This window comes from Oxyura jamaicensis, chromosome Z, assembly GCF_011077185.1.
Source record: "Oxyura jamaicensis isolate SHBP4307 breed ruddy duck chromosome Z, BPBGC_Ojam_1.0, whole genome shotgun sequence".
In the NCBI taxonomy this organism is placed as follows: domain Eukaryota; kingdom Metazoa; phylum Chordata; class Aves; order Anseriformes; family Anatidae; genus Oxyura; species Oxyura jamaicensis.
The window spans coordinates 36,219,490-36,245,773 of NC_048926.1; the positions used below are offsets into that span (position 1 = coordinate 36,219,490).

Below are 26,284 nucleotides of genomic sequence, written 5' to 3' on the forward strand. Positions count from 1 at the left end.
CTCCTGGAAACTGGGTGAGTTTTTTCTCAGAACAAGAGAAGGAAAAAACATCAGTACTTAGAAAGGACAAAAGGCGTAAGGTAAAATGAAGCAAATGCAGTAGAAATGTAATGTTAGGAAGAGAGTTGCCAAGGATAAAACTACATTAGACTTTGCCAAGCAAATTAAAAGAAATAGCAAAGACTCTTTATCCTTATAAATAAAAGGGGAACACAGGAAGAGAAGTGACCTCTGTGAGCAATGAGCAGTCTCTCATTCTCCCTTTTTCATCTCTTCTTTTTTTTTTTTTCTTTTTTTTTCTTTCTTGATATTTAGCTGTATTAACTAGACCTTTGCCAGTGAAACATTGCCATTGCAACTGTACAGGCTATTGTGTACCCTATGGGCCTTCTGCTGGGGAGTCTGTGCACTCACTAATATGTATTTCATAAAGAATGAACCAGCCCCAAAGGGAAGTGTTGTCTAACCAACACCTTGCCTCACAGATGATGCAGGCAGGGCATGAGGAACAGAGTCAAGCCACATGTGGCTAGCGTATGCCCACTATTCATCCTCCTGAGTGGCAGACGGCCTGAGAAGTAGATGTAGGTGCTGCAAAGACCCCCTTCCCAGTCCCTGGATCTGTCTCTCAGCATATAATTGTCTGTGACATGCAATGCGTCACTCACCACTGGCTTTTTCCACCTTGAATTCTTCTCATATGTATGAGCAAGAAAACTTTGATTGTCATGTGCAAGGCAGCATCTTCTGCTACAGAGTTAGTGTAATTGGAGGTATGATTAGTGGCAAAAGGCAGACAAGTAAAGAATTCAGCAGCTCAATGCCTAGTGTTACTTCAGGGAAGTGACTAAAGTCAAAACAAGGGTAGCAAGGGTCCTCACTACAGAGACAAAAGGACAAAAGTGATTCATTATACCTTAGTGTTAATTTAAACAGAAAAGCATAAAGCTGCTGTACAATAAACTAACAACCAGTGTAGACTGCACCCCTAGAAACTTAGCTAGACCTTTTATGTTATCAGAGAGATGCTGGAGGTGCAGGACCTAATTCACAAGTAGTCCAAATAACGTCCAGGTACCTTCAGAATGGCTTTTCTGGTTCCCCGTCCCTGAAGTCGATGTGGATGGTTTGCATCATGGCAATTGTCCAGTTCTTTCTTTTTCCCCCAGGAAATATGCAAGGTAACATATCTATCTGTCCATAGATACACTTATCTATCTTTCCATCGATTATCAAGTCTCACAGAATTTCTGCTATGTACAGTTCATCACTGAAGCCAGCAAAGTGTGCAGCTGGTATGAGGACTACAGGAAACAATAACTTACAGATACACCCCCTCCATTAGCTCAAAAGGCAAAGAATTCACCATGAACCTAAACCTCATTAGTTGATCTGATGATCAGTAGGCACTCCCAAATGATGCTACTGATTTGCCAGTTTTCTTCAGTTGCTTGGTTTGGTTGGTTTGGATTGAAGAATTGCTCATCACTGAGATGAACCAACCTCTAAAAACTCAATTCTATCTTTGTTTTTTCAACACTTTTTCATGCAATTAAAAATTTGTGATAACTTTTGTGTAAATAAAACTTCTAATCTTTAATATACATATACATTAAAAAAAAAAAAAAAAAAAAAAAAAAGGTGGTCCTGTGGCTAAAATAGAGGAGTTGGAGGGCAAGTTCTGTTTCTACTGCTTGCTCAAAAATGCTTCTTGAGCTTATGCTAGGTGTGTAACTTCACTCTGCCATTTTCCTGAATACTGAAAGGAGAATTATTTAAATTAGTGGGAACCTTAGAATGCTTGATATAAATATTTCTGAACTGATCTGAGATTTTCATATGGCTGATTAACTGGCTTTTTGGACTTTTTGTTGTTGTTGTTGTGTTGTTTGTTTTCTTTTCAGCTGATGAGAAGGTACTCACTACTATAATGTTTGTGTTTTTCATTATGAGAAAATTAGGGAAAAAATGAATGGAAGTGATTTTTTCCTTTAATTTTGCCCACTTCAGAGCATGTAATTTTACAACACATTCAATACTCAACAGGCTTATTTCATGTCCTTATTTTTTAGGTTGTGCTGTGGATGGCCATCCAACCCCAAACATCACCTGGCTTTACTCCGGCAAGCCTCTAAGTCTGAGGCATCACCTCCTGGCAGCAGGACGAGTTCTTCAGATATTCAACATTAGTGATGCTCCTGAAGGTGAATTCAGCTGCCTTGCTCAGAATGAGGCTGGCTCACTGATACAAAATACTTCCCTGACAATCCAAGGTAACTCTCTGGTTTCAGTCCTTCTCCCCCATGAAGCTCTTGGCATTGATTTCCCTGTATTGCCTTTCTTATCCTGTATTTCTTGTCTTTGAATCCAGGGCTGTGAAGCACAGCAGGAAATGGGTGTTTTGATGTTTTACCACCATAGATATAGATTTGCAGGCCTAGCAAATAACTTGCAATGTCTAAGGTTTCACTCGCAGTGTCACTTTCCCAAAATGACATCTGATATTTCTGGCCTGCTGAGCATGTAGCGCACGTTGATAATTCAAGTTGTAGCTGCTGTGTCAACTAGAACTTTGAGACAGGGGTGCCACAGATCAAACCTTTAAAATTAGAAAACCTGCTGCTAATCTTCTTAAGTCAGTGTTACACAGTGTCTTCTTGCTTGAAAACCCTTTGCTTGTAAAACTGCTGTCACTGTTATTTTTACCCTAGAAATAAACTGAAGGTGACAAAGTCACTGAACAGAGCAATGTGGATGGGTTGGAACAGAATATGCAGCTTTCATTTCTGCAGTTGTTAGGAGTGCAGTGGAAAATAATTTAACTTTTCCTTAATTTTTGCAATAAAATTTAAATTGTGTTGCGAACACTTCATCTTCAGGATGGATGATACCTGTAATCTCCATGGTGAAAAATGTCCTTCACTGAATCATACCCCCTTACAATTATAAATGGTTAAGAATTAGTATGTACACCTTGTCTTTGAATATATAGCTCTGAATTTGAAATTGTGCCTTTAAGATATTATAACAGACTATAAGCCCATTCTTTCCTTTCATTCTTCTACTTTGGGTTGACCCAAACTTCTCAATGAGAGGGTCTAATGGATTTCCAGAAGACTCAGAAAGTCCTTCACATCACAAGTGAAAACAGGACGGGTCTTTCTAATGCTTGGCAAAACACTGAGCATGTGTCTTCAGTTCTATCTCGGTCTCAAAGCTCTCACAAAAGTGAAAGGCAAGGTGGAATTGTGTCTTCCTTGCAGATCCATGTTTTCCCACCACTATTTTGTTATTTGAGTTTAAAAGTTGGTTTAAAATATGTTTTAAGAGTAGATTTTCAAAGAAAAATATGAAATATTTACTACCTCTGTAACTGCATCCACTGAATTGCATTGCAATAAATGTTCATGGTATGAAATCACTTGACAAAATCAACTGGAGTGAACGAACCAGGGGACTTCTTGGGAGTTAGTCAGACTACACTACTTCGATAGATATCAAAGATCTAGAACTCTGATCAAGCTTTATGAACTATCTAGGGACCTTGAAAAGTGAATTGGTGGCCTTCAGAAATGTTCTTAAAAAAAAATCTGAAGAGCTTAATAACCTGTGAAATCATTCTTATATTACTTTTAATGATGCTCTATACCTCTTTGTCACTGTAAAATTCATTTTTTGTATTCTTTCAGAAGTCTTTGAGAAGGTGGTTAGTTTCACACACATGCTACTTATCTTTTAAATTAGAGATATGTCTGATATGTCACACATATCAGCTGTGAGGCTTTCTGCAGTGTCCTGTTTAGCTGTATACCAGGAGCTTACATGCTTGCCATGGTACCTGCTGGTCTCATTCTCCCAGTGGCCTTCTGAAGTTTCTAACCAGCTTACAGAGAGCTAATAGACTCATAGGCTCAATGAATTACCTAAGTTTGTATAAATGCAGGGATTTGTGATGCCCCACATACCTGTTATTTGGCATCACTGAACTGCACTCATTCATGTCATTCAATTTTCATGTCTGATGCTTCTGAGCACAGAAAAAAAAAGGGGGGGGGGGGGGGGGGGGAAGGGGGAAGGGGAGGAGGGGAGGAGTAGAGACAACATTGTTACAAAAGAGAGTTAGTCTCTTTCCTAAGGATTTCCTGCTGACAATTTTTAAGAGTTAATGTGTCTCTTGCATGCTTTTTGGCAGAATACCAGTGGTCAGTGGACAAGCTGATGGCTTGTTCTGCTTCCTGTGGCCACAAAGGGGTGCAGCTGCCCCAGCTCAGGTGCTTACTGGATGGGACTGAAGTCAACACATCCCACTGCAAAGAGAAGCCCAAGCCATCTCTGCAGCCCATTGCATGCAACAGGAGAGACTGCCCTTCACGGTTTGTCCTTACCATGTCAAAATGTCATATATGCTTTTAAAGTGTACTTGAAAAATTCTTGGTGCTGGAGTGCATGCCGTTGTAGCCTTGCTGCTGCCTGTTTGGGGAAAAGTCATGGCTAAAAGGGAATTTATGAGTGCTTATCTTTGACAGTTGGGAATTAGTAGCAAGATTTGTGGAAAATGTTGACAGTAAATGGTAGAGACAATGTTTACTCCTTCAGTAGTTATGTTAGAAATGGATGGAGAAGTTACTGCTTATTCTTTATTAGCAAAGGTCACAGCTTCACGGTACTTTTGAATTCTTCCCTGACAATGGGAATAGTCAGCACTTTTGCAGTGATGTAGAAAACTGAATTTTCATTTCCATGTCAAGCCTCACCAGTTCTTTAAACTCATAAACTTCACTGGAGACTGATGTTACATGGGGAGGGGGAGAGCAGTGCTGTACTTCATGAAAGGAAAGATTTCACCCTAAATGGGGCCTTCAGGCAGTATTTATTGCATGTTGAAACTGTAAAGTAAAAGAACTCAATGTACTTGTCTTCCTACCTCCGATTAAGTACTAGCAGATTTTCAGGGCCTTCAAGGCCAGATCCTTGAGAACAAGGTTGTTAGAGAACAAGAATTGACCTAGTATCTTTGTGGTTTATTAACATAAATTCAGTACTCTCCACATACAATCGCAATGACTGGAAAGTGATCAGAAGAAAGTAAGCCCCAGAAGTAATAATACCCTTGGAAACAAAGCTGTCCCAGTAATTGACTAGTTAGAAAAGATGCCTGCCCTAGAGCTTACATCAACTCACTCTGAAAAGATACCATGTCTTAGGGCCAGCACTGTACAGTTTATCTCTGAGTTTTCTATGTGATTAACAATATGGAGGCTGATTTTTAAAAGATTAATAATAATAATAATAATAATAATAATAGTATGTAAATCAAAGTTACAGAGAGGTCTAAGGTCAAATTTCAAATCTGAACCCAGAGCCAAAGCTCCCTGGAAGATCAGTGTTTTTGAACACCAGCTTTCAGTGTTGTTTCACAAATGATCAAAATACAGTACAAGAAATATGTTACATCAAGGCTGAAAAGTGTTTTCCAGATATTTGTTGGTACTTGTCATTTTGGATGATGGAGAAACATCTTGAATGACGGGAAAACTTGTCCAAGAAGTCTGTCTTTCCTGCCTAAGTCTACCTTTTCTGCTTTTCCCTTTATGACTCATTAATAATGCCCATCAAGGCCAAGTAGAATCACAGGTTTCCATGGGCTGGCTGGGCTCAGGCCAGGCTGCTCAGGGCTTCACCAAGGCAGGGCACAAAACTTGAAGGAAACTCTCAGTATGCCTAGGGGTGCAGCTGCCATCGGGGGGAGCTTGACAGAAGTGAGCCAACAAGAACATGAACCGGGACAAATTCTGAGCCCTGTAAGACCCTCTTTGTTAACAGCATTCAGGCAGAGTAAAAACAAATTCACCACCACCCTATGAGCCTCATCATCAAACCCATTTTTCACCCAAGCCATGTGAACCCATCCAGACTGCAGCTTGGATATTAGACTATTGAGGGAGACAAGTAAATAATTTCCATGGCCCTCACCTTGTCGGCAGATCTGGTCATTTTATCACAGAAGTCAATCAGATATGTCAGACATGACTTACCTTTGATCAGTTTGGGCTGACTGTTCACAGTCATCTTCTCCTTTTGCTCAGAAACATGAACCACAAGGACTAGCTTCTGGATTTTCTCAGGCACTCCACTAAGGCTCACCAGTTCCCTATATGTCATCCCTACATCCTTTTTTTGAAAACGGTGTCAATGTTTCTCTTTCTCCAGTTGTCAGATGCCTCCCCAGTATCCATAACCTTTCAATAATGATAGCCAGCAGCCCTGAAGGGACATGGGCAAGCTCTCTCAGCATCCTCACACATAGCCCATCTTATCTCATACACTTGTATGGGCTGAGTTTTCTTGGGTAATTCCAGCCTGTGTTAGTTGTAACTTTGGTGCCTATCCTGTACACAGCTCTGTACACACAGGAGTTTCATCTCCCAAGAACTGCAGGGTCATGCATTTTTTGTGTTCCACATGGCATCATAACACTTGATTCCAACAAGAAAACAGACAAAGAAGCTAGACTTAGCAGCTACTATGCAGTAGGTTTTGTTTCTTTGTTATCTGAGCTCCTGTGTTGCCTGAATGTCAAAACAGGCAGAAATGCAGCTGCAGATATAAAGCAGATATAAAGATATAAAGCAGCTGCAGATATAAAGATATAATATATATAAAAATGTATATATATTCCCTTCACAGAGTGGAAATGTCTTTTGTAAAATTAGTACATCCCATTGGTCTTTGCGGGCAAGAAGGAGGTCAGACAGAGGTCTGCCTCCTTTTACAGACTGTCTCAGTTTAAGTACCCCTGCAATCCTTTTTTTTTTTTTTTCTGTTACTGATAAACATAGTGGAGTCATCACAGCTTGAAAAACTTCTGACTACACTAAGGTCTTTCCCTTGTTCTGCTGCTTTCTCCCTGCAGAACACACTTCCCTCCTTTGCCACCCATTGGTCTAAAAAAGAATAAATCCCAGTGTCTATCCAGAGAGTCAGATGAGTGTTATACTATCTCCATGTTAAAAATGCCCCCGTTCTTTAATCCAGTGGCTCCTTAGCTCAGATGTAAGTGCTTTTCTGTATTTTTCTGGCTTTTTTATTCCCTCCACTACCTTATGTCCTTTGTGGACACGGTGTTCTTGAGAAAACAAACACGAGGTGGTCAGGACCTCAAGAGAAATTTAGTACAACTTCCTTCATTCAACAGGGTGATTTGGGTCTGGCATTTATACTAAAATCTAGAGTCTACTCTGATGTGAGGAGAGGTACTAAGCAACCTGATGAGAACTATCCAGCCAGATTTACCACTATGGTTGTGTCTTGGGTATATGGCAAGGTCCTGTTTAGTTACCTTTTTTTAATATATTCTTACCCATTTTTGCAGGCAACTGTTTTCTGAGTTGCCAGCTGAGTCATAAGAAGGTAACCAAATGAGATTTGATGAAATATGAAACATGCTCATTAACAGCAGTTTGCTTACGGTGATGGCTGTAAATTCCATGGAAATGGTTTATGTCTTTTTACTCCTTTCCCAAACAGTACTGCCGCCCACATTCCACTCTCAGGTCCTGAGAAACTGTTGAGATGTATGGTTGGAAATAAAAGTTGATTGAAATGCAGGGCAGAGCTTTATGCGGGAGGGGTGGGAAGACTTCAGTTTCAACCTCACCAAACTGCAAGGAAAAAAGAAAAAAAAAAAAAAAAAAAAAAGAAAAAGTTGAGTCTTTGTTTTCTTTGTCAGGAATGTGTCTGTTTATATACTTGTTTCTGTGACCACAGGAATTAATCACCTGCAGAAACTGAGGAGTAGTAACGGATGCCTCTCCATGGGGCTCAAGAACACCTATTGCCTATTTTGCAAAGTAACCAGAAACACTGCCATTGAGGGATGAGATAGGCACTATTTTCCCCACAGTATCACACAGCTCCTGCTGAGTATCCTGAAACTTAATGAAACAAACTGCTGACAACCATAAATCTCTTCAGGAAACTAATAATCAGTTGTGTCCTTCCTGTTCCTACCAGTATCCCCTTCCCAAATCAAACTGTATGAGTGTTTCACCTAATCAGCCTTAAATAGGCAAGATGTACTGTCCATCTTGGTAAGAGTTTGGACATGGACAATTATTTTTTTTGTTGCTACAGGTCTTTTATTAGTAATACTGGATGTTTTAAACCCCAGCACATATGGGATTAGGCCCTCAGCAGTTAAATGCACAGTCCAAGCTCAAGAGGAAGCAAAAAATATGTTCTTTTTCCCTGCGCTGTCCATTCACAAGCTCCATCCCTGAGCAACCATCAGGCTTTATTATATTATCCCAGCTGTCAGGGAGGTAACAGAGCAGGCAGGGACTGACACGCATTAGCAGATTCTTGGTTTCTCTGTCAGCAGCAAATTCAAAGTGTCCTGAGAGCTACATAAAGCCATCAGCTTTATGAGGACAGTTTTCTCTGCTGAGGAGTGAAAACTGGCTGCAACCTGTGACTGTATCAAGCCCCGTGACACATTGCTGGCGTTGTGTTTGTTGCCTGTGATCAAGGCTTCTGGGGCATAGTGGTGTGAGAGCAGCCACGCCCAACCCCTGTGACTGGGCTAGAAATATTTACTAGGTTTTTAAAAACAACCTTAAGGGCAAAAATAAAAAGAATTCTGGGCCCAAAGAACTGTCAGAGAGATACTTAAATAAAAAATATAATCTTTTCCCAGCTTTCATGCTATGAGCAATTTTCAGTGACGACTATAAAGGGCTGAGGCATTCAGCACTTTTCAGGGTTGTGGCCCACATGAACCAAGCCATTGCTGGCTTTCTCTGGGCCAACACATAAACTCTGGTTGGCACTGATGATACCACAGGCAGCGTGCTCACAGCACGTATGTGCTCCCTGACTTCCTTGCCTTTCTTTGACAGATGGATGGTAACATCATGGTCTCCATGCACGCGGAGCTGCGGTGGAGGCATCCAGATGCGGCGGGTGACATGTCAGCGGCTGACAGCAAAAGGCAGCTCTGTCCCGATGTCAAATGAGGCTTGTGTCCAGGTGTCCAAGCGCCCCGTGGACACTCAGAACTGTAACAGGCAACCCTGTGTTGAGTGGGTGGCCTCCTCCTGGGGCCAGGTAAGAAGCATCCCTCATAGACATGCCTGTCTGAAAACTGCCTCATAGTGTGAGCTGCAGAGAGCTGACAGAAGACAAGAGGCTATTGTCTGCAAGCTTTTGAGAAGGCAACTAATTTGCTCAGCTCTTTGAACTCCAGATTTGATGCACTGCATGCTTGGGTTTCTGTAGCTTTCTGCAGTCCCCAGAAGAAATGCTTGTGAACAGTACTTCCACTGCAGACCCCTCTTTTGTCCCCAGTAGAAATGTCTGCTGATCCACATTACAATGACAGGTTACAAGTCTGGGAAATACCATCCTCTGTGTCTACAATTGCCCTTACCACCCATGGAGCATGGCTCAGTTTTGGCTGTCAGGAGTCAAGACTGATGGTCGTGGTAGGTTTGGGGTTTTTGTACAACAATACAGTTTTTAAATGTTTCTGATGTTGCCTGAGAACCTCATAAAGTACAAGCCTTCTTGATTAGCTCCACCATGAAATGCAGAATAGGAGGCTACAAGTATTTTCAGATTACTTCATGCTGTTTTTCAGATCTTCAAATTCTCTCCTTACAGCTTCATACAATGATCAGATGTTTAAAAGTTTATTTCCATAAATACCAAATGTTCCAAGTATTTGGAGCTAAATCGCCTTATCGTGGGAATCCAGAGAAGAGTTTGCTTTGTCTTTTTTTTTTTTTTTTTTCTGTAAGTGGGGATTTCCTGAAAAGATACTCGCCAATACACATTCAATTATAATCTAGGACCAGTCATTACTATCCTCCTTTTTCTCTCCACTCCAGCATGACTGAGACATATGTGAAGGTTGATGAATCCATGACAGTCCAGACTTAGGGGTAGAAACTTGCACATTTTAGTCCAAAGATCTCCGAAGTGGTGACTCTCATGTAGCGGTATACCATACCAGGATGAACGAGAGAGAGTTACAATTACAGAAGATAATTTTGCTAGAAGTTAAAGCAGATACTAATATTGCTTTAACAACACTTTTGGTGGAATAAACATTTTCAAAGGGAAAAAGAAAAAGATAAGGCAGTGAGGCTTCTTGCAATGCCAGAAGAGGCTAATAAAGTTATTAACTACCAGTCTTGACATAGTTAGCTACCATTAAATACGTTGCATCCTTTTCTAATCAGTGTGTGGTAAGCCAGATTAAAAACAATGACAAATGCTATCTCATTGTATTAGAGGTTAAAATAACATAATTGTTATTAATAACCACATGCATTCTGTAGTTGCTTATAGTATCCTGCAGAATACAGTGTGTTTCATCAGTTTTCTTACAATGTTGTTAGAAAAAAAATCTTCAGAGACTAGAACTTGGTTTTATTCACTAGTTGAAGACATCTTCATTAAACTCTTGCCTGTGTATTTTGGAAATTTCTCTCATGAAAGAGGAGAGAGTTACTGTATTACATTTATGAGTAAGCATGGAAATATCCTTCTTTAAGAAGGAAATAAACTGTCCAATTTTAAGTCCCTGTGGAATTCCAGGTAAGGACTGGATTATCCTTAAAAAAAAAAAAAAAAAAAAAAAAAAAAAATTACCTCTTTCTTGCTTGTAGATCATTATGGTTTATCCAGTTCCCCATGATGTCATACTCAGCCAAGATGATCAAACAGATCTGAATTCATTTGTTCCACCTGACCTCCATGCATTATGATATAGTATTTCTTCTACTTAAAAAAATGATGTCCCACATGGGTCTATACAGCTCAGTCTCTAAGCCAGAAGACTATTTGCTATCTGATTACAGTTAGGAATGTACCACTGGCTCAGTGGCTCTGTGGCTCAATGATTGTCTGAGTAGTATCATGGGATAATCTGAAGAGGCCATCAGGTCCACATTTTCTAGGTGCAGTGACTAACTTTCCCAAAGAACAGAGAAAAACAGATGACTTACACTCTCTGTGCCTCCAGAACTAATTCCTTTTCTTTCCTTTCCACCTTCCATTTCATATTAGTGGCATTTCGTGGGCTATTTGACCTCTGCTATGTATCACATAATGTTTTGAAAGCAGTTACTCAGGCTTGCTGATGATGAGGACTGCCAGTCCTACAGATAATGCAGAAGTGCTCCACACACTCCAGTGAATGACATTTCCACCCACCTTGCTCAGCAAGGGGCTTGACTGAGAGCATGGGAAACAGCACAGTCATTTTCTTCTCTCTTCCAGTTATCAGGGAGGGAAGAAACAGCAGCAGGAAGTGAGCATTGTGTGAGGAGTGCGTGAAGGTGTGAAATGGGGCTTCTAGTGGCAGTGAAGGAGGATAGAAGTGTGCAAGAGAGAACAGCCCTCTCCTGCCAAAACTTCCTCCCTCTTCACATTAACAAACCCCCAGTCTGTTCCGGAATATAATTTCCAGATACTTAATAAACAATCTGCTTCCTAACATTTGATTTAATTTTAAAAGAACACAAGCGCATGCTACATAGCAATATCTAATTGCTGTTTAATCAAAGGAGAGGATTGGAAGAGTTAAACAGCAAGTGTGCAGCTGAGACACTTGAATTGGTTAGGATAACTTCATTTTTGGAGCATACTTGCAAATCTGCTGTGTTTGTCATGCTCGCAGCTTTCATTTCTTGTTCTGCAATGCTTTTAAAATGTTATTTGTAGTGGAATATGTCCTTGGTTCAATATGTTCTTGGTTATTAACAATTTGCCCATAAATTGTGATAGTTCAAGCTGCAAAATGCACAGTAAAATGAATGTATTGAGATTTCCTGTACAGATCATAGGCTCTTGGCTAATGATGTGAGAGTATTTTATTTGCCCTAACAGATGTATTTAAGATTGAACTATTGAAGAGGAGAGGGTAATAAATCTACAGAGCAGATACAGAAATACAATTTTAATGCTGCTGGAGGAGAGTGAGGTGGGACAAAAGATGACTGCGTGCTCAGCCTCCAAAGTGTGCAGAGCTGCAGGAAGTGCTTGCAAGCTTCACTGTCACTGCCTGGCAGTATGCACTTTATTTCACTGGCAGTTTTATAAAAGGGTAACATTGCCTTTTACCTCCATTAAGTGTTTCTCTGTGTTCACAGTGTAATGGGCCTTGCATTGGACCACGACTGGCTGTACAACACAGACAGATACTTTGCCAGACCAAAGATGGGACTTCTGTGTCATCTGATCAATGCAGTGCCTTACCAAGGTAGGAGAGGAGTCTCTTACAACTGAAACCACCGTCTTTTGCATAGATTTTAAATGGACTAGTGATTTAACTGACATTTTTTTGTTTTCTATATGTAACAAAAAGATCATGGTGCAACCTGTTTAATTATGTGGCATAAATCAGCAGGCTTAAGCCCAGACTTCAGTATTGACACAAGGGAAAAAAAATAAAAAAATAAATAAATAAATAAATAAAAAGACAGAGCTATCTAAAAACTGAATAGCTTCTAGGTGTGACAAATGCTGACTGAAAGGCCGTGCTATCTCTTCCTAGACCTAGGGCACATTTGTTACCTCGGTTCTGGTGGTAATGAAGGAACTCCCAAAGCTGCCATTCTCCTTACCTCTCAATTAAACACAAGTGCTCATTGGATAGAACGGACTCCACAGCTTTTGTTTTCCTACTGATAAGCTGCACTCTTGACATTATAAAAACATATTTATTTTCCATGACATTTAGCCACGTAAATCAAGCCTAACTATTGCTGAAAATTACTATTAGAGGCTCTTTGGAACCCCATCATGTGTTTTAATTGTCCTTGTGATGAAAAGAACCAAGTGTTCTTCTATGATCTTCTTCCCTTCTGAGACAGGGCTAAAGGGAAAAGGAGGGTTTCTAAGAACTGTTTTTGTTTCCCACTGATTACAGACATCAGCAAGTAACAAACCTCTGGTGAGTTTTACTGGCTGCCACTTCTTTCATTACATCTTTCAGTGGAGCTCTGGTTTGGCATTTAATGGCAAGTGGTCTTTAGGCCAAACCCTCAAATAGTTCAAATGGTCATTTAACTCCAGTTGTGCTATACTAGCTGGCAACAACTGAGGGTCTGGTCCCTGAGTGTAGTTACAAGATTGCCTTTCAGTGCATGAGGCTTACCTCTGCTTGCCCCCAGTGAAGACTTGTTCCAAACAGTGCTCTGAACAAATTATATTTGGGACATGCAAGGCTTGCAGTCCCCAGAGAGTGCATGCTGCCCAGAGTGGCACGTGCTTGCTTCTCGTGCAGCACAGTGAGTGACAGGGCCCCTTTTCCCTTCTGCTCATAGGCCTTTGAGCACTCAGAACTGCTGGACTGACATCTGCGGCGTGCACTGGAGGGTCAGCCTGTGGACCATGTGTACAGCTACCTGCGGAAACTACGGCTTTCAGTCCCGGCGCGTGGACTGCGTGCACATCCGCACCAATAAGCCCGTGCTGGAGCACTACTGCTCCTGGAGACCACGGCCAGCCAACTGGCAGCGCTGCAACATCACGCCCTGTGAGAACAGTACGTTCCTGAGCAGAGGGGAGGATATGAGGAGTGGGATGGAGGAGGCAAGAGGAGACCTATGGGTCCTCCATATGGAGCCATCTCCCAGAACAGTGGTGCTGGGCTTCACAGCTGGGCTTCCTGGGGATCCTCCAGCCTGAACGGATGCAAAATGCCAAAAGCTCAGCATCCCAGCATGGGGGACAAGGTGCCCACTGCAGTTTGCTGGCAGTGGTATTGAGTGGGGTTGACTGATACAGTATCCCCTTGCTAACCATGTAAAATGGCCCAACTCTCCATTAGTGGTACAGACATGAAGAAAAACACAGATGTTATTGCAGTGAGCTGTATAACTGCCCTGTGATGATCCCTTTTTCCAGCCTTAATTTGGAAACTGGGACTCCATCAGATAAAAAAAAAAAAAATGCACAAAAGGTCTGGCTGAGATACTGGACAATTTTTCAACCTAGAACTCAAAAGCAGGAGGCTGGAGGCCTCAAAAGCTGTCCAAATGATTCTAGGGACCAAAGTCCTAGGGAACTTGAAATGTAGGTTAAAGTATCTAAACATCTCCACCCTGGGCTGTGTTCTTTGGCACACATGTGAAAAGCACAACACAACATCTGGTCAGCTGTGGGGGCACTCCCACACACTCTTTTGAAATGCATGAGATTGGTCAAAGTACCTTTGAGCTACTCTGTTAAAGACGTTTCCAGTTTAATTTACTACTTCATCTTCAGTGTAACAGCTGTTAGTAAACTCTAGAGCTTTTCTAGATTGCCAGTAGATATGCTGGAGAAGCTTCAAAAGCTCTCCCAAAAGCTCTCCTCATGCTCTGAAAGCAATGACTGCCCACCGTGTTCTCCTTTGAGCCTTCGGCTGTATGAAGTCCCCACTCAGCATCTGCAGCAAGTCAAGGTTGTGCTCACTGTGAGGCCTCCCAGTACAAAGCTGTTTTGGTCCCCTATTGTCCACACAATGAAAGGTATTCAGGTAAAAAGCCCTTCTTTCATTGCCTCATCACCATTTATCCTTTTTGCTTCTCCTTTGGCAGTGGAGTGCAGAGACACCACAAGGTACTGCGAGAAAGTGAAGCAACTCAAACTTTGCCAGCTCACCCAGTTCAAATCACGCTGCTGTGGGACTTGTGGAAAAGCTTGAAGACAAATGCAATGAAAATGGAGGAACAAGGGGATCACAGCCTTTGCTTCACTGAGGCAAGGACTTTTACAGAAAATATAAATGGAATGGATTTTTTTTTTCATTTTATTTATTTATTTCCCTTTAAAAGAAAAAAGGAAAAAAAAGGAAAAAGAAAACCTTTTACCAAATTGTTGTTGCAAAGGGATGTGACAAGTTTTCCCTCCTATAAATCTGGGAGACAGAATGCAGCAAAATAATCATGAGGTTAGATAACAAAAAGTCAAAGAATCCCATGCCACCAGCAAAGGGCCTATGAGGAGTGGGGCTGCCCCAAAATGTATGTACACACTTGGGGATACACCAATAGATAGATGGGGAAGCAGATCAAAATGTAAACCTAGCATCACATTGAACCACCACAACATCAATCAAAGAATAAAACAGCTTGACAGATCATAGGGTTTGCAGAAAACAAAGCAAAACAAAACAATAAACAACTACGGAAAAAAATAAAATAAAATAAAATAAAATAAAATAAAATAAAATAAAATAAAATAAAATAAAATAAAATAAAATATAAAATAAAATAAACATTCTTCTGTGCAGTATACAGACCATTTAACTTAGACTAGTTTGGGAATATAAGCATATGATTTTGCTTTATAAACCTATTATTACAACCAAGATTGGATTCCTTTTTTCCTTTCTATACCCCTCTCTCCTTCTCCTCCCAGGCCCTCAAATGATCTCAGTAGGAGGTAGCTGTCAATCTTTGAGGATCCGGAGTCGTGTCTGAGAAAGTTGAACAATGTTGTGTAATGTGAGTGAGTCTGGAAGACATCTGAAAATGTTCCCAGGGTGTATTTGTGAGCAAGGATCGGCACTGGGAAGGTTGCCTTCAGCACAGAGATGAGGTGGTGATGTTAGCTATTATCTAGGAGAAGGAAACAAAGTATGATCTGCTACTAACAGACTGTAACACAAACCTGCAAATGCTGTCCTGTTCATAACACAGGCAGGAAAAATATCATTTGTGGTAACAAGAGCTGCTTCGCATACTACGTCCTACTAACACTTCATAGGAATAGATAGGAGTACTAGTTCCCAGAGTTCAGGTTCTTTGAGAGCTGAGGTTTGGGTAAGAAATTTGAGGAAGTGGGTTTTCCTTTCCTGCTAACATGAATACTTTCTCTTCTGACAGCCAAGCCTTTCAGTCAAGTAGTAGAAAAAATTTCTGATATCTTTGGCTTTGTTCCTACTCAGTAGAAACAGAATGGATTCAGCATCAGTCCCAGAGGACTAATGTCAATAAATTTTAATAAATATGCTCCTCTCTGGCTGCCTCCCACAACAAAATGGGTGCTACAGAGCCACATATTTTTTAAGCCTGAGTTTAAAACCCTAAAAATATTATCAAAAAAGTGAGCCTCAAACATCACACATTGCAGGCTGTCTGTGAGTCTTTTTCCCTAGCCAATTGGACTATTCATCCATTGAAGTGCTTCATCCTTTTAGTTCCTGGGCAATGCAATTCCTGCTCTGCTCTGAATAGGGCTTTAAAATTAGAAGGGATTTCCAAAGTAGGAGGTTTGAGCATTATAAAAATTTAAAGGAGGGCTATCTGGATCTGAGGCTTTGTCTTGAGACCATCTCTAAATCAAAGGTTTGGCTGTGCTTCGCCCCCAGTGGGGCTCAGGCCTTGTGGTACATTAATGAAAGGCTGTTCAAGTACTGCTGCTTTACAGCTTCCATAATGTGGATTCTTCAGCAAAACTGGGAATCTAATTCTGAGGTCAGTGTCAGATTCGTGACATTAAACTGTCTTCAGTTTGGTTTCTTCAAAACACATCTGGCAGTGGATGCTCTCGCTACAAATGGGTCTTCAAGAAATAGTGTTGCTAAGCTTCTGTGTAACTTTTTATTTAAAAAAAAAAAAAAAAAAAGAATGTCTTTCTATGTATGTAAATGTATATCTTTTGTGTATATTTATTAGGATTTCTTGTATAAAAAGTGCAATATTAATAATTGTACATTATTTTGTCCAGATAAAACTATTTTTTTTTAAATCTCCCCAGAATTTTGTTCCTCTAAAATCAATGGTAATAATGTATTTTTCACTTGCATTTAATTGAGGATCTGCTTCACTGTGCACAGAGTATTTTATGAAATGTGACATGAGGGAGGGGTGGCATTTTTAACTTGTGAATTGATAATTATGCATGGAATGAAGGACAATTCCTTAATAATAATAATAATAACAATAATAATAATGTGGTGGATATTTCTAGTACAGTAGTTAACAAAAAGCAGCACAGGGAAGTATTTACATTTGTTTGATAGCTAAGTATATTCAGATGATCACGTGTTGAATGGTAGCTGTATAACCGTGCTGAGGATAAACAAAAAGGTTCAGATCTTGAGGAGCCACTATGTCATCTCCGCACATGTGAATCTAATTTCACATGTTTGTTCTGTGGATTGTGACTTGGCAGCATCTCAGTAAGATTTCTGAATATTTTATAAAAGAACACTTTCCTTTTCTAAAAAGAAAGCAAACTTGTATTTATATATATTTTTTTTGTACAGGTAATGCAGGATACTTACTTAACTACTGCTGTCTGATGTGTTGTTTATTAATCTTAAAAAAAAAAAAAAAAAAAAAGCCAAACAAAGTAGCAAAGCTTTTGGAGTACTCTGTCCTTTTTCTGTATTACCACAGCAGCAAACAGCTGTTACATGAAATACACATGATCCACCATCATCCTCTTTCCCCAAGACAGGATCAACCCAGTCTTAATTTCTTTTTAAAAGTCTCCAGTCATTAAGATTCTGCACCTTGTCTTGGAGATCTGCTTGAACTTTTCAATTGCCTTGCTTTATTATTTTTAGCCTCTGTTTTTCTTCTAGAGGTATAAGGCCACAGCTGGTCCTAAGCTCATGGCAAGTATATAGGCTCATAAAAGTATATTCCTTTTTCCTATGCAGAAACTCTGAAAAACATCTTATAACTCTCCTCAGCAACCCCTGGAGTGGAGCAATGAATACTACCCCTATTATTCAGTCTTTTCTTATATGTCCCCACTACTTTCATTAACAGAACTTGCAACTCCTCAAAGCATCAAGTTTGTAGAAGGAATCCTATTCATGAACAGAATTACAAGGAAGAAAACATGAATAAAGTATTTCTCTTAACAAAGACAAAATCGGGTTTTGAAAGCAAACCTGGTTCTGCTGTTGCCCCTTTTCAAACAAATGTTATAATGCCTTTTCTAAAAGGGAGTGATGATTTTGCTCTCATTTACTGACAATTTCCCTAGTATGGTGTTCCCTCCTACACTTTTTAGACCCCTGCACTGCAGGTAAATAATACCTCATATAAGCACATGCACAAACAGATGCTGAACAAAGGCAATCCCTAAGACTTACAAGCGACTGCACTGAAGGTAATGGGAACTCAGTCATTCATTTTGAGTAAAACAAATATAAACGCTGGTGTTGATAATAAAATGAACAGCAGACCAGCTTAGGTTCTCCAGAGAATAATTATTCTTTTTTTATGCATATGGCTATAGTTACCAGTCAAGTCAAAAAGCCTTCAAAACCTTCAAAGCAAGCTTCCAGTTTTCTCCCTACTAATTTTCACTGAGAAAGAAAAACAGTTGTGCAACAAGCAGACAAATGCAGTGCTGAAAGGTTCTCAACAGGAGACCCATTCCAGGCCCCTATTCTGTGGCAAGGTAAGCACAACTAAGCTACTCCAGACATGTATGTCTACGTACATGACTTTAAAGCCATAGGGAGAATTTTCCAAAGTAACCATTAGCTGGATTTTTTTTTCTACTATATGACTGTAATCATATGAACTGTAAATTAAGGTATTGGGTTGGTTTTTGTTTTTTTTTTTTTGTTAGTTTGTTTGTTTGTTTTGTTTTTTAAGCTAACTTCTCTGTAGGTAGAGTTAACACTTGTTCGTTGCTGTTTTTAGCTGACTTCTACCGATCAGAAGATCCTTTCTTTCACACCTGGCCAATCTTTCCTCTTCCATCTTGTAGTCTATATGAACTCATTTTGTCAGCTTCTCTCTGAAATACATCTCTCTAATCTTCCCCTCCCATCTCTTTATTTTATGTGCACCCTCTCTCATTTTGGGTTCTTGTACTTGGGCACACACTCCAATAGCTGGAAAACAGTCCTGAATGTTTTGCAGCCACACTTCAGATCAAGACTACTTCTGTTTCACATTTGGCTCAGTCACTTCATAGTCCAGTATAGCTGCTAACAAGACATACATTATTTCTTGTACTGCATATTGCTTTTCCCCATCTGGTGCCTGGTATTCGCACTCTTTGGTAGTAGGCATTGGATCTCTTATCCAGTCTATCAACATTAGCAAGACTTCAGTCCCAATTTTTGCCATTACTGTTAGGTCACCAGCATGGCGTAACCCACAGAGCTCTTCAGTATGGTCTTTTTTTCCGGATTTGAAGTACTGGAAATAGTAGAGGAAGTATAGTGGCTTCTGTGACATCAACATCTGAAACAGCTGCTGCAACTTTTTAGAGACAGGTTTCCTGACTCCTACTGCACCAATTTGGCTAATGGAATACAGTCTAGTGGATGATGGCGTGCTTTAAGAAAGATGCGTGTGACTGTGTCAACATTATTACCAAGGTTTATCTATTGCTTCCTTCTGACCCTACTTGCAAGTTATCCTATTAAACAAAAAAGTAATGATCACCTTATCTGTTTTGTGCCCAAACACTGATTCATAAATAAATTTGAGTAATTCTTTGTCAGTGTAATCTGACACCTCAATTTTTAGACAAAGGTGAACCAAGTGCTAACTCTCTTCCAGATTTTCAAGACCATTAAAGTCCTCCCAAGTTGTTAATGGTAACTGTCAGTGCTAATTCATATAAAATTAAGCTAGTTCATATAAAATTAACTTTATTCATTCAGTTATCTGATTTTTAACATGGAAGCTTTCAAACTGTTTTGAATGTCAGATTTTCACACATACTGCCAGTATATATGGATGGAAAGCTCAGAATTGTTAATGTTTATTATGGCTCTACGTAACAGCTGCAGAACACAGTACGGAAATCATCAATTTAACCTTTTTCTTCACCCTCTTGTTTAAAAGTATATGTAAATATAGCAATGGTCTTATGCATTAACTGTCTCCGTTTTTATTTGTGGATACTAAAACAAAGACAATGTTTAATACTTTCATTGGCAAAAGAGTAGGGGAGGAGACAATCATATATTCTTTTTCTATTGATCATACATATTTCTCACACTAAAAGCATCTTGGTTTATCATCATTTCCCCCCTCATTGTTTTTCACCATCTTCACCCAGCTGTTTCCAGTTGATAAAAATAAAATCTAAACCTAGACACATACCTAGTTATTTTCATCACATTTTGCTGTAAGGTTCTTACTTTTCTAATATATATTTTGATATGAAGTTTGATAATATGCAACCGAAAATGTTATTTACCCAGATTTATAAGGGAAAAGGCAAAGTTACAGCATCTTCTCTCGTTATATGTTTCTGCCTTCCCCTGCCTTTTCACTGAGATACAATTGAGTTGCTCCCATTCTCAATCCCACACATGGAGACATCAGCACAACAATAAATTTTATTCTGCTTGTGTCACTCTGAGAAGCAAATGTGGTGCTCAGCCTTATCATTCTTCCAGTGATCACTGATGAAGACTGAGACTAGAAATTTAATGAAACCACAGAGTCTAGCCCTTCTCTCTGGTCAATATGGTTTTGAAATCTGGAACAGCCTGTACTAAGCCATCCAATTCATTTTGGATGCCAGAGGCAGCAAGGCTAAGAGTAGACAAGTGCCTTAGTGTTAGAGAAGTATCACAGCAGGGTCCATCTGGAAGAGATTTTTTTCAAATGAACAACACACACGCACACCAAAAAAAAAAAAAAAAAAATTCTCATCAATTAGCACAAACTCATGAAGTGTACTCTAAACAAACCATCAGCAGTGGCTCCTCACTGATCTAGGCTCTTGTACCAGCTTATGCTCTTAAAAAGGTTTTATGCATGGAGAAACAAGGCTAACACAGCATAAAATGTATTCTCATCAATTAAAAAAAAAAAATCCAAAACACCACAGGCAAACAACTTGTAAGTACTATTGCTAGAAATATTGATGGCAAAGCATATGTCCTCTCACTAATGTGGAAAATATCTGACAGCATAAAGTAATAAATAAAAGTTTGAAAGTTGAAATATTTGCTTCCAATGCCACCAAATATAACCACAAAAACAATCAGATGTAATTCATTCACATGAGAGTCTTCCAGTGCATTTCATTTCATTTTTATTGCAGGAAACTTCACCAGAGCTTCTTCACTTTTCACGCTTTCCACCTTTGCACTGGTGCCTGCCTTTGGCTGTGACTGACGAGCACAGGCTGGGCGACCTGCACACACTGCTTCCACACCAAAACTGGGGATTGCGTGGGAATGCCTTTAATGCCTCCCTCTGAGTCTGTATCAGTATGAACCATATGCAAGTTATTCTGCCTGCTAGCTGCTCTGAATTACACTGTTGATCAGCCCACAAAGCATGGCAGATGGGGGGTGGGGGGTGGGGGGGAGCAATGCAGCATTGTGTCACCCATCATACATCCATTTCTCCTTGGCACCTCACTTTGCCAGTGACAAGAGCCTCATGCTGCCCCCTCACCTGCTTACATAGCTCCAAAGAGCTCTGCAGCTCTCTGGCCCTGACAGATGAGCAGTTATGAGGATCTGATTTAATGACTAAATGTCACTTATTTGCAAGGAGACGTTCCATCCTATCATGGTCCACGCTCCCTTCAAAATGACTGCCTCTGTCAGCAAGACAAACAGCTCTTGAGGAAGTTGGACATCATGTCGTAAAGGCCAGGCTCATCAGCACAGGATGTCAGTGCAGGCAATGCATCAACACAAAGCTCACATAAAAGAAGCAACCCTGGTACCATGCAATGCCTGTTCGTCTCCAGAAGAGCACTTCCACTATTCCCCAGGCACACAAATTCCCATGTAGCAGCCAGAAGACCAGGCATCAGGATCAGTCCCTGAGGATACGGGGGGGCAGTGGTGCAGGCAGGACTGCACAGAGCTCAGGCAGCAGACTCTTCTGTGCAGGTAGGGCAAGTGACCGGCAGCCAGGGAGGAGCAGGGAGGCAGTTCAGCTAGCTGGAGCAAGTGATAAGGTCTATGAAACTGTGACAAGTAGGTTTGTGCAAACCAGGATGACTTTGGTTTGCAAACCAGAACAATAAAACACTGTCTACTACTTGTTAACACTGCAGTTCCCTAGTTCCCTATTCTTCCTGCTAACACTCTGCTTGCCTCTTAGGAGAGGGGGGAAAAAGGAAAAACTAGAGTGTTCCTTAAACCTCTAAGCCCACTGCAAAGAAAAGCTTTAGATTTGTGTAGACGTAAATAAAGTATGCAGTTTTATGTGGCTAAAAGAGAAGGGGGTACTGGAGGGTTGTGCTCTGGCTGCATATAAATACTGTTTGCTTAAGCAGAGGCAGGATGTGAGCAACTGCACAGTAAGCATTTAGTTATGCACACATGCTTAGGATGACATGGGCATGGGAAACCACTCCCTGCTACTACCCTCTTTAACACTATAGGTGGCTGCTTCTAGGTCTCACATGGGGTCTAGACCTACTTTGTTTACAAACTCCCCAGGGCAAAGCACAAAAATAAAACTTGAACCAGAAAGATCACACCAGACAGGCTGTGAGCAGCCAGCTCTCCAAGTGAGGATCAAGGCAGGTTTCTTTTCTTTTAAGGAAATGTTTAATGGTTGGGCTGAGGAGTAATTTGAGCTGGGCTGCATGGAGAGTTCCCCCTCTTTTCAACAGGCTGGATTTCTTTGGTTGGTTGGTTGGTTGGTTTGGTTTGGTTTGGTTTTTTAAGCACAAATTACTGGTTTAAATAAATAGCCCATGAGGTTGGTGGATGCTTGTTAGAACACTTCACCTCCTGAAACACTGATGGAGTCAGTTTTCAACTAATAGCATACAATCAAGTGATTTTATTACCAAAAAAAGAAAAAAAAAAAAAAAAAAGGAAAAAAAATCACTGTTAACTCACTACATACAAATCCCAGCAAATCAAATACAGCTGTGCATTGTCAGGATCCCAAAGGCACTTTTCTTCTTCAGCAGAGAGCAAAGCAGAGCATGGGCCCTGAAGGCTGGGCGAAGCAGCACCCTCAAGCCCACGTGGTGGTGTTTGGCCATGCTGTTCAGGCCCTCCTCTGGTGCCTCACTGAGGACAACTCTCCAAGCCAGCAAACACAGCACTGGTGAGCTGGAAAAAGCCAGGAATGTAAAGCCAAACACAATGTTGCCTCTCTAATAGTTACCCTTTTCCTTCCATGCTGAATGCAGGCTAAAACATCTGTGGGACAGATATGCAGCCAGAAGTAAAAATCAGCTTGCTCCAAAGCAGCAGTTTCCCTCAAAAACAAAGAGAACAGCATAAGCCATCAAATTACTGTTTCCTGTGTGCAAAAGAGGCAGAGAATGGGAAGAAATTGGGATTTGTAACAGGATCAGCCAAAAGCAAAGTCTGCTGGTGGTACTCAGAAAATCTTCTGTGGAAGTTTCCCATCGCGGTGAGCCCACTCCAAAGTTCTCTGCCCAAATGTTCTCTTTCCAGCTGAGACAGCATGGCTCCCTCAGGGAAGATATTTCCATGCCTCAGGAAGGTCATGTTTTTCCTTTCACAATGTAAACACATTAAGATCATCTGTGTCCTGTCCCTGGAGTACCATGCCCACAATCAATATTGCTTCTCTGTGCTATGAACATCCCCCGTCCTTGCTGAAGCGTACCATTTATCTTTTGACAATTTCTTCATAATTCTGAAATGTATGGGACACTGACAATTTGCATTCTGCCTCTGGCAATCTGTATAGCACTGGGTTAAGCCCTTCTCAGAGATTATAAATGCATGGTGGTGTACTTCTACAACCATTACAGCCAAGCTAAGCCTCACCTCCCACAGCCAGGTATTTTTTCCTGCACCAACCTGCTGCACCAACAATGGTAATTGTGCAACTGTGCAATGCATTGGTTCAGTAAAATTAATTAAATAAGTCTTAACCTCATTAAAATACTGGCTTGCTTTCAGCCAGGACAATCTCCTGGTCATGCACTCAGAGAGTGCTTATGTTGCCAGAATGGGAGAGCAGGGGAAATGTGCAACTGGAGGTGAAACTGTAACAGCCCAACCTTTAATCAGCTTTAATTCCTGTGGAACCACATCTTTCATCATTCAGGTGAACTCATTTTATTCCACAGTGTTATCACATGGTGGTTTTAATAAGATTCTTATACACTTCAGCTTCAGCTACCAGTGAGGAAACAAAAAAAAAAATGTGTTCACATACCAGAGAAGTCTTGGAATTAAATCAGCCCTGTCTATTTGACACTGCAGTGAACTGATGCACTATTTGCAAAATCAAGACTTCTGTTATTAGTAAAATCAAAATTCAGATTTTACTAATGCTAAGTAACATATTACATTTCTGTTTATTTTGATAAGGTTAGCTTCCAACCAGGGGAAAAAGGGAAGGGAAGGGAAGGGAAGGGAAGGGAAGGGAAGGGAAGGGAAGGGAAGGGAAGGGAAGGGAAGGGAAGGGAAGGGAAGGGAAGGGAAAAGGGAAAAGGGAAAAGGGAAAAGGGAAAAGGGAAAAGGGAAAAGGGAAAAGGGAAAAGGGAAAAGAACTGTGAGAGATAAGACTCTCCTAGCTCTTCATTCACTGCCAGTCTCACATCAAAGAGTTGAAAGAACAGTTGAGGAGCTTTCATGCATAAAAGATCAATTTCTTGCAGTCACAGGCATATCTGTTTCTTTCAGATAAATTTCTGTTTCAGAACAGAAATCAGGTTGTTGAATAAAATCAGAAAAATTAGTGAATAAAGGGAGAGAGGGAAGACAAAATATTTTCCTGTCAGAGCTTACATTAAAGACAGGAAGGTTCAAGGCAGCTGCCAAGGCAGCAGGAGCTGAAAGAAATATAGAACTTACCCTAAGTAATGACCTCAGTACAGGTGAGTGAATATTTTTTCAGAATTCTGAATTTCTGAAGGCCATGTGCCTCAATTGATGGCTATGTAGTTTGGGCTCTTTTTATGGTGTAACTGGCAGAGATGTGACTAGTTGCCCCTGATGCAATCCCACAATTTTTCATTGAACTAGCACATATACCTAGAAAAAGCCTCCAGGACTGACTTAAAGACTTCAAGTGGTACAGAACCACTGTGTCTCCAGGGTAATTGCTCCAATGGCTTCCCACCCTCAGGGTTAAACATTCACATTCCTAGATGGAAATTGTTTGGCTTTAGCTTGCAAGCATTTATGGAAGACTTATATCCCAAATGGTTTTAAAGTTTTTCAGAAGTTTTAAAATACATTTATACAGAAAACTGTCTTCCATTCCTCTTTAAATGCAAACTCTTTGAGTGGCAAAATACGTGCCTTTTCTTCAGCATACCACAACTTTCCCTAGCTCTTGAGCTAATGACTCTGAATACAGCCACGGCTGGCAGGAGTAAGAGGGAAAAAGATTTAGGAAGGTAGGTTGCACTAAAACCAGTAAGATTCACAGTGCTAATGTAACATTTGTAAGCCTCGAGAACAGTGGAAAAGGAAAATTTCTGGATGTGGAAAAGGAAAATTTCTGATCAGAATCTTAATCTTGACATTCTCCAAAAGATAATACAACTGCAGCTGCTGGCTGAACAGTAACAACATATGACAATTTTATTCCTGTTACACTCGCAGCACCCTCACTACATCCTTCAGTAAAGACCTCCTGACACCTCTCCTATTCTAAGACTGAGCCAGACTATCTTACAAGTTGTAGGCTAAGGTGGTGTCTTTGTGTCCTGGTTTCAGTTAGGATAGAGTTAATTTTGCTCCCAGTAGCTGGTAGGGTGCTATGTTTTGGATTAGGATGAGAAGAGTGCTGATAACATGCTGATGTTTTAATTGTTGCAGAGCAGGGCTTACACCAAGCCAAGGACTTTTCAGCTCCTTGCTCTGTCCTGCCAGTGGGCAGGCTGGGGGTGCAGCAAGAGCTGGGAGGGGACAGACCCAGGACAGCTGACCCCAGCTGGCCAAAGGGGTATTCCATACCATCTGACAGCATGCTGAACAATATATAGGGGTGGCTAGCCGGGGTGGGGGACCGGCTGCTTGGGGTTGGGCTGGGCATCGGTCAGCGGTTGGTGAACAATTGCATTGTGCATCACTTGTTTTGTACACATTATTAATAGTAGTACTATTATCATTATTGTTATTATTGTTATTATTTTCCTGTCTTAATAAACTGTCTCTATCTCAGCCTGCAGGTTTCACTTTCCCATTTCTCTCCCCCATTCCAGAGAGGGAGAGGGGAGGGTGAGCGAACGGCTGTGTGGTGTTTAGCTGCCAGCTGGGTTAAACCACAACACTTTGGAATGACAATCTCACATCCAATAGCATAGCTCTGGGCAGCATGGTGACACAGGGAAGGTGTCACCTCCTGTAATCTTTATCTGATAGTTGTACCTGGCATTATATCTT

At 40.7% G+C, this 26,284-nt stretch overlaps 1 protein-coding gene across 5 annotated transcripts in view; it reads left to right on the forward strand.

The window, feature by feature from the left end:
- ADAMTSL1 (ADAMTS like 1) overlaps window positions 1-15,177 on the forward strand; it is a 471,240-nt gene extending 456,063 nt beyond the window's left edge. For all 5 annotated transcript variants that reach the window (XM_035310142.1, XM_035310140.1, XM_035310141.1 and 2 more), the window contains 6 exons: window positions 2,073-2,273; window positions 4,193-4,373; window positions 8,898-9,105; window positions 12,156-12,265; window positions 13,332-13,552; window positions 14,589-15,177. In XM_035310142.1, coding sequence (XP_035166033.1) covers window positions 2,073-2,273; window positions 4,193-4,373; window positions 8,898-9,105; window positions 12,156-12,265; window positions 13,332-13,552; window positions 14,589-14,695 — 1,028 coding nt within the window. In that variant the 3' untranslated portion in view covers window positions 14,696-15,177. The remainder of the gene's footprint in view (window positions 1-2,072; window positions 2,274-4,192; window positions 4,374-8,897; window positions 9,106-12,155; window positions 12,266-13,331; window positions 13,553-14,588) is intronic.
- Window positions 15,178-26,284: the final 11,107 nt, after the last annotated feature.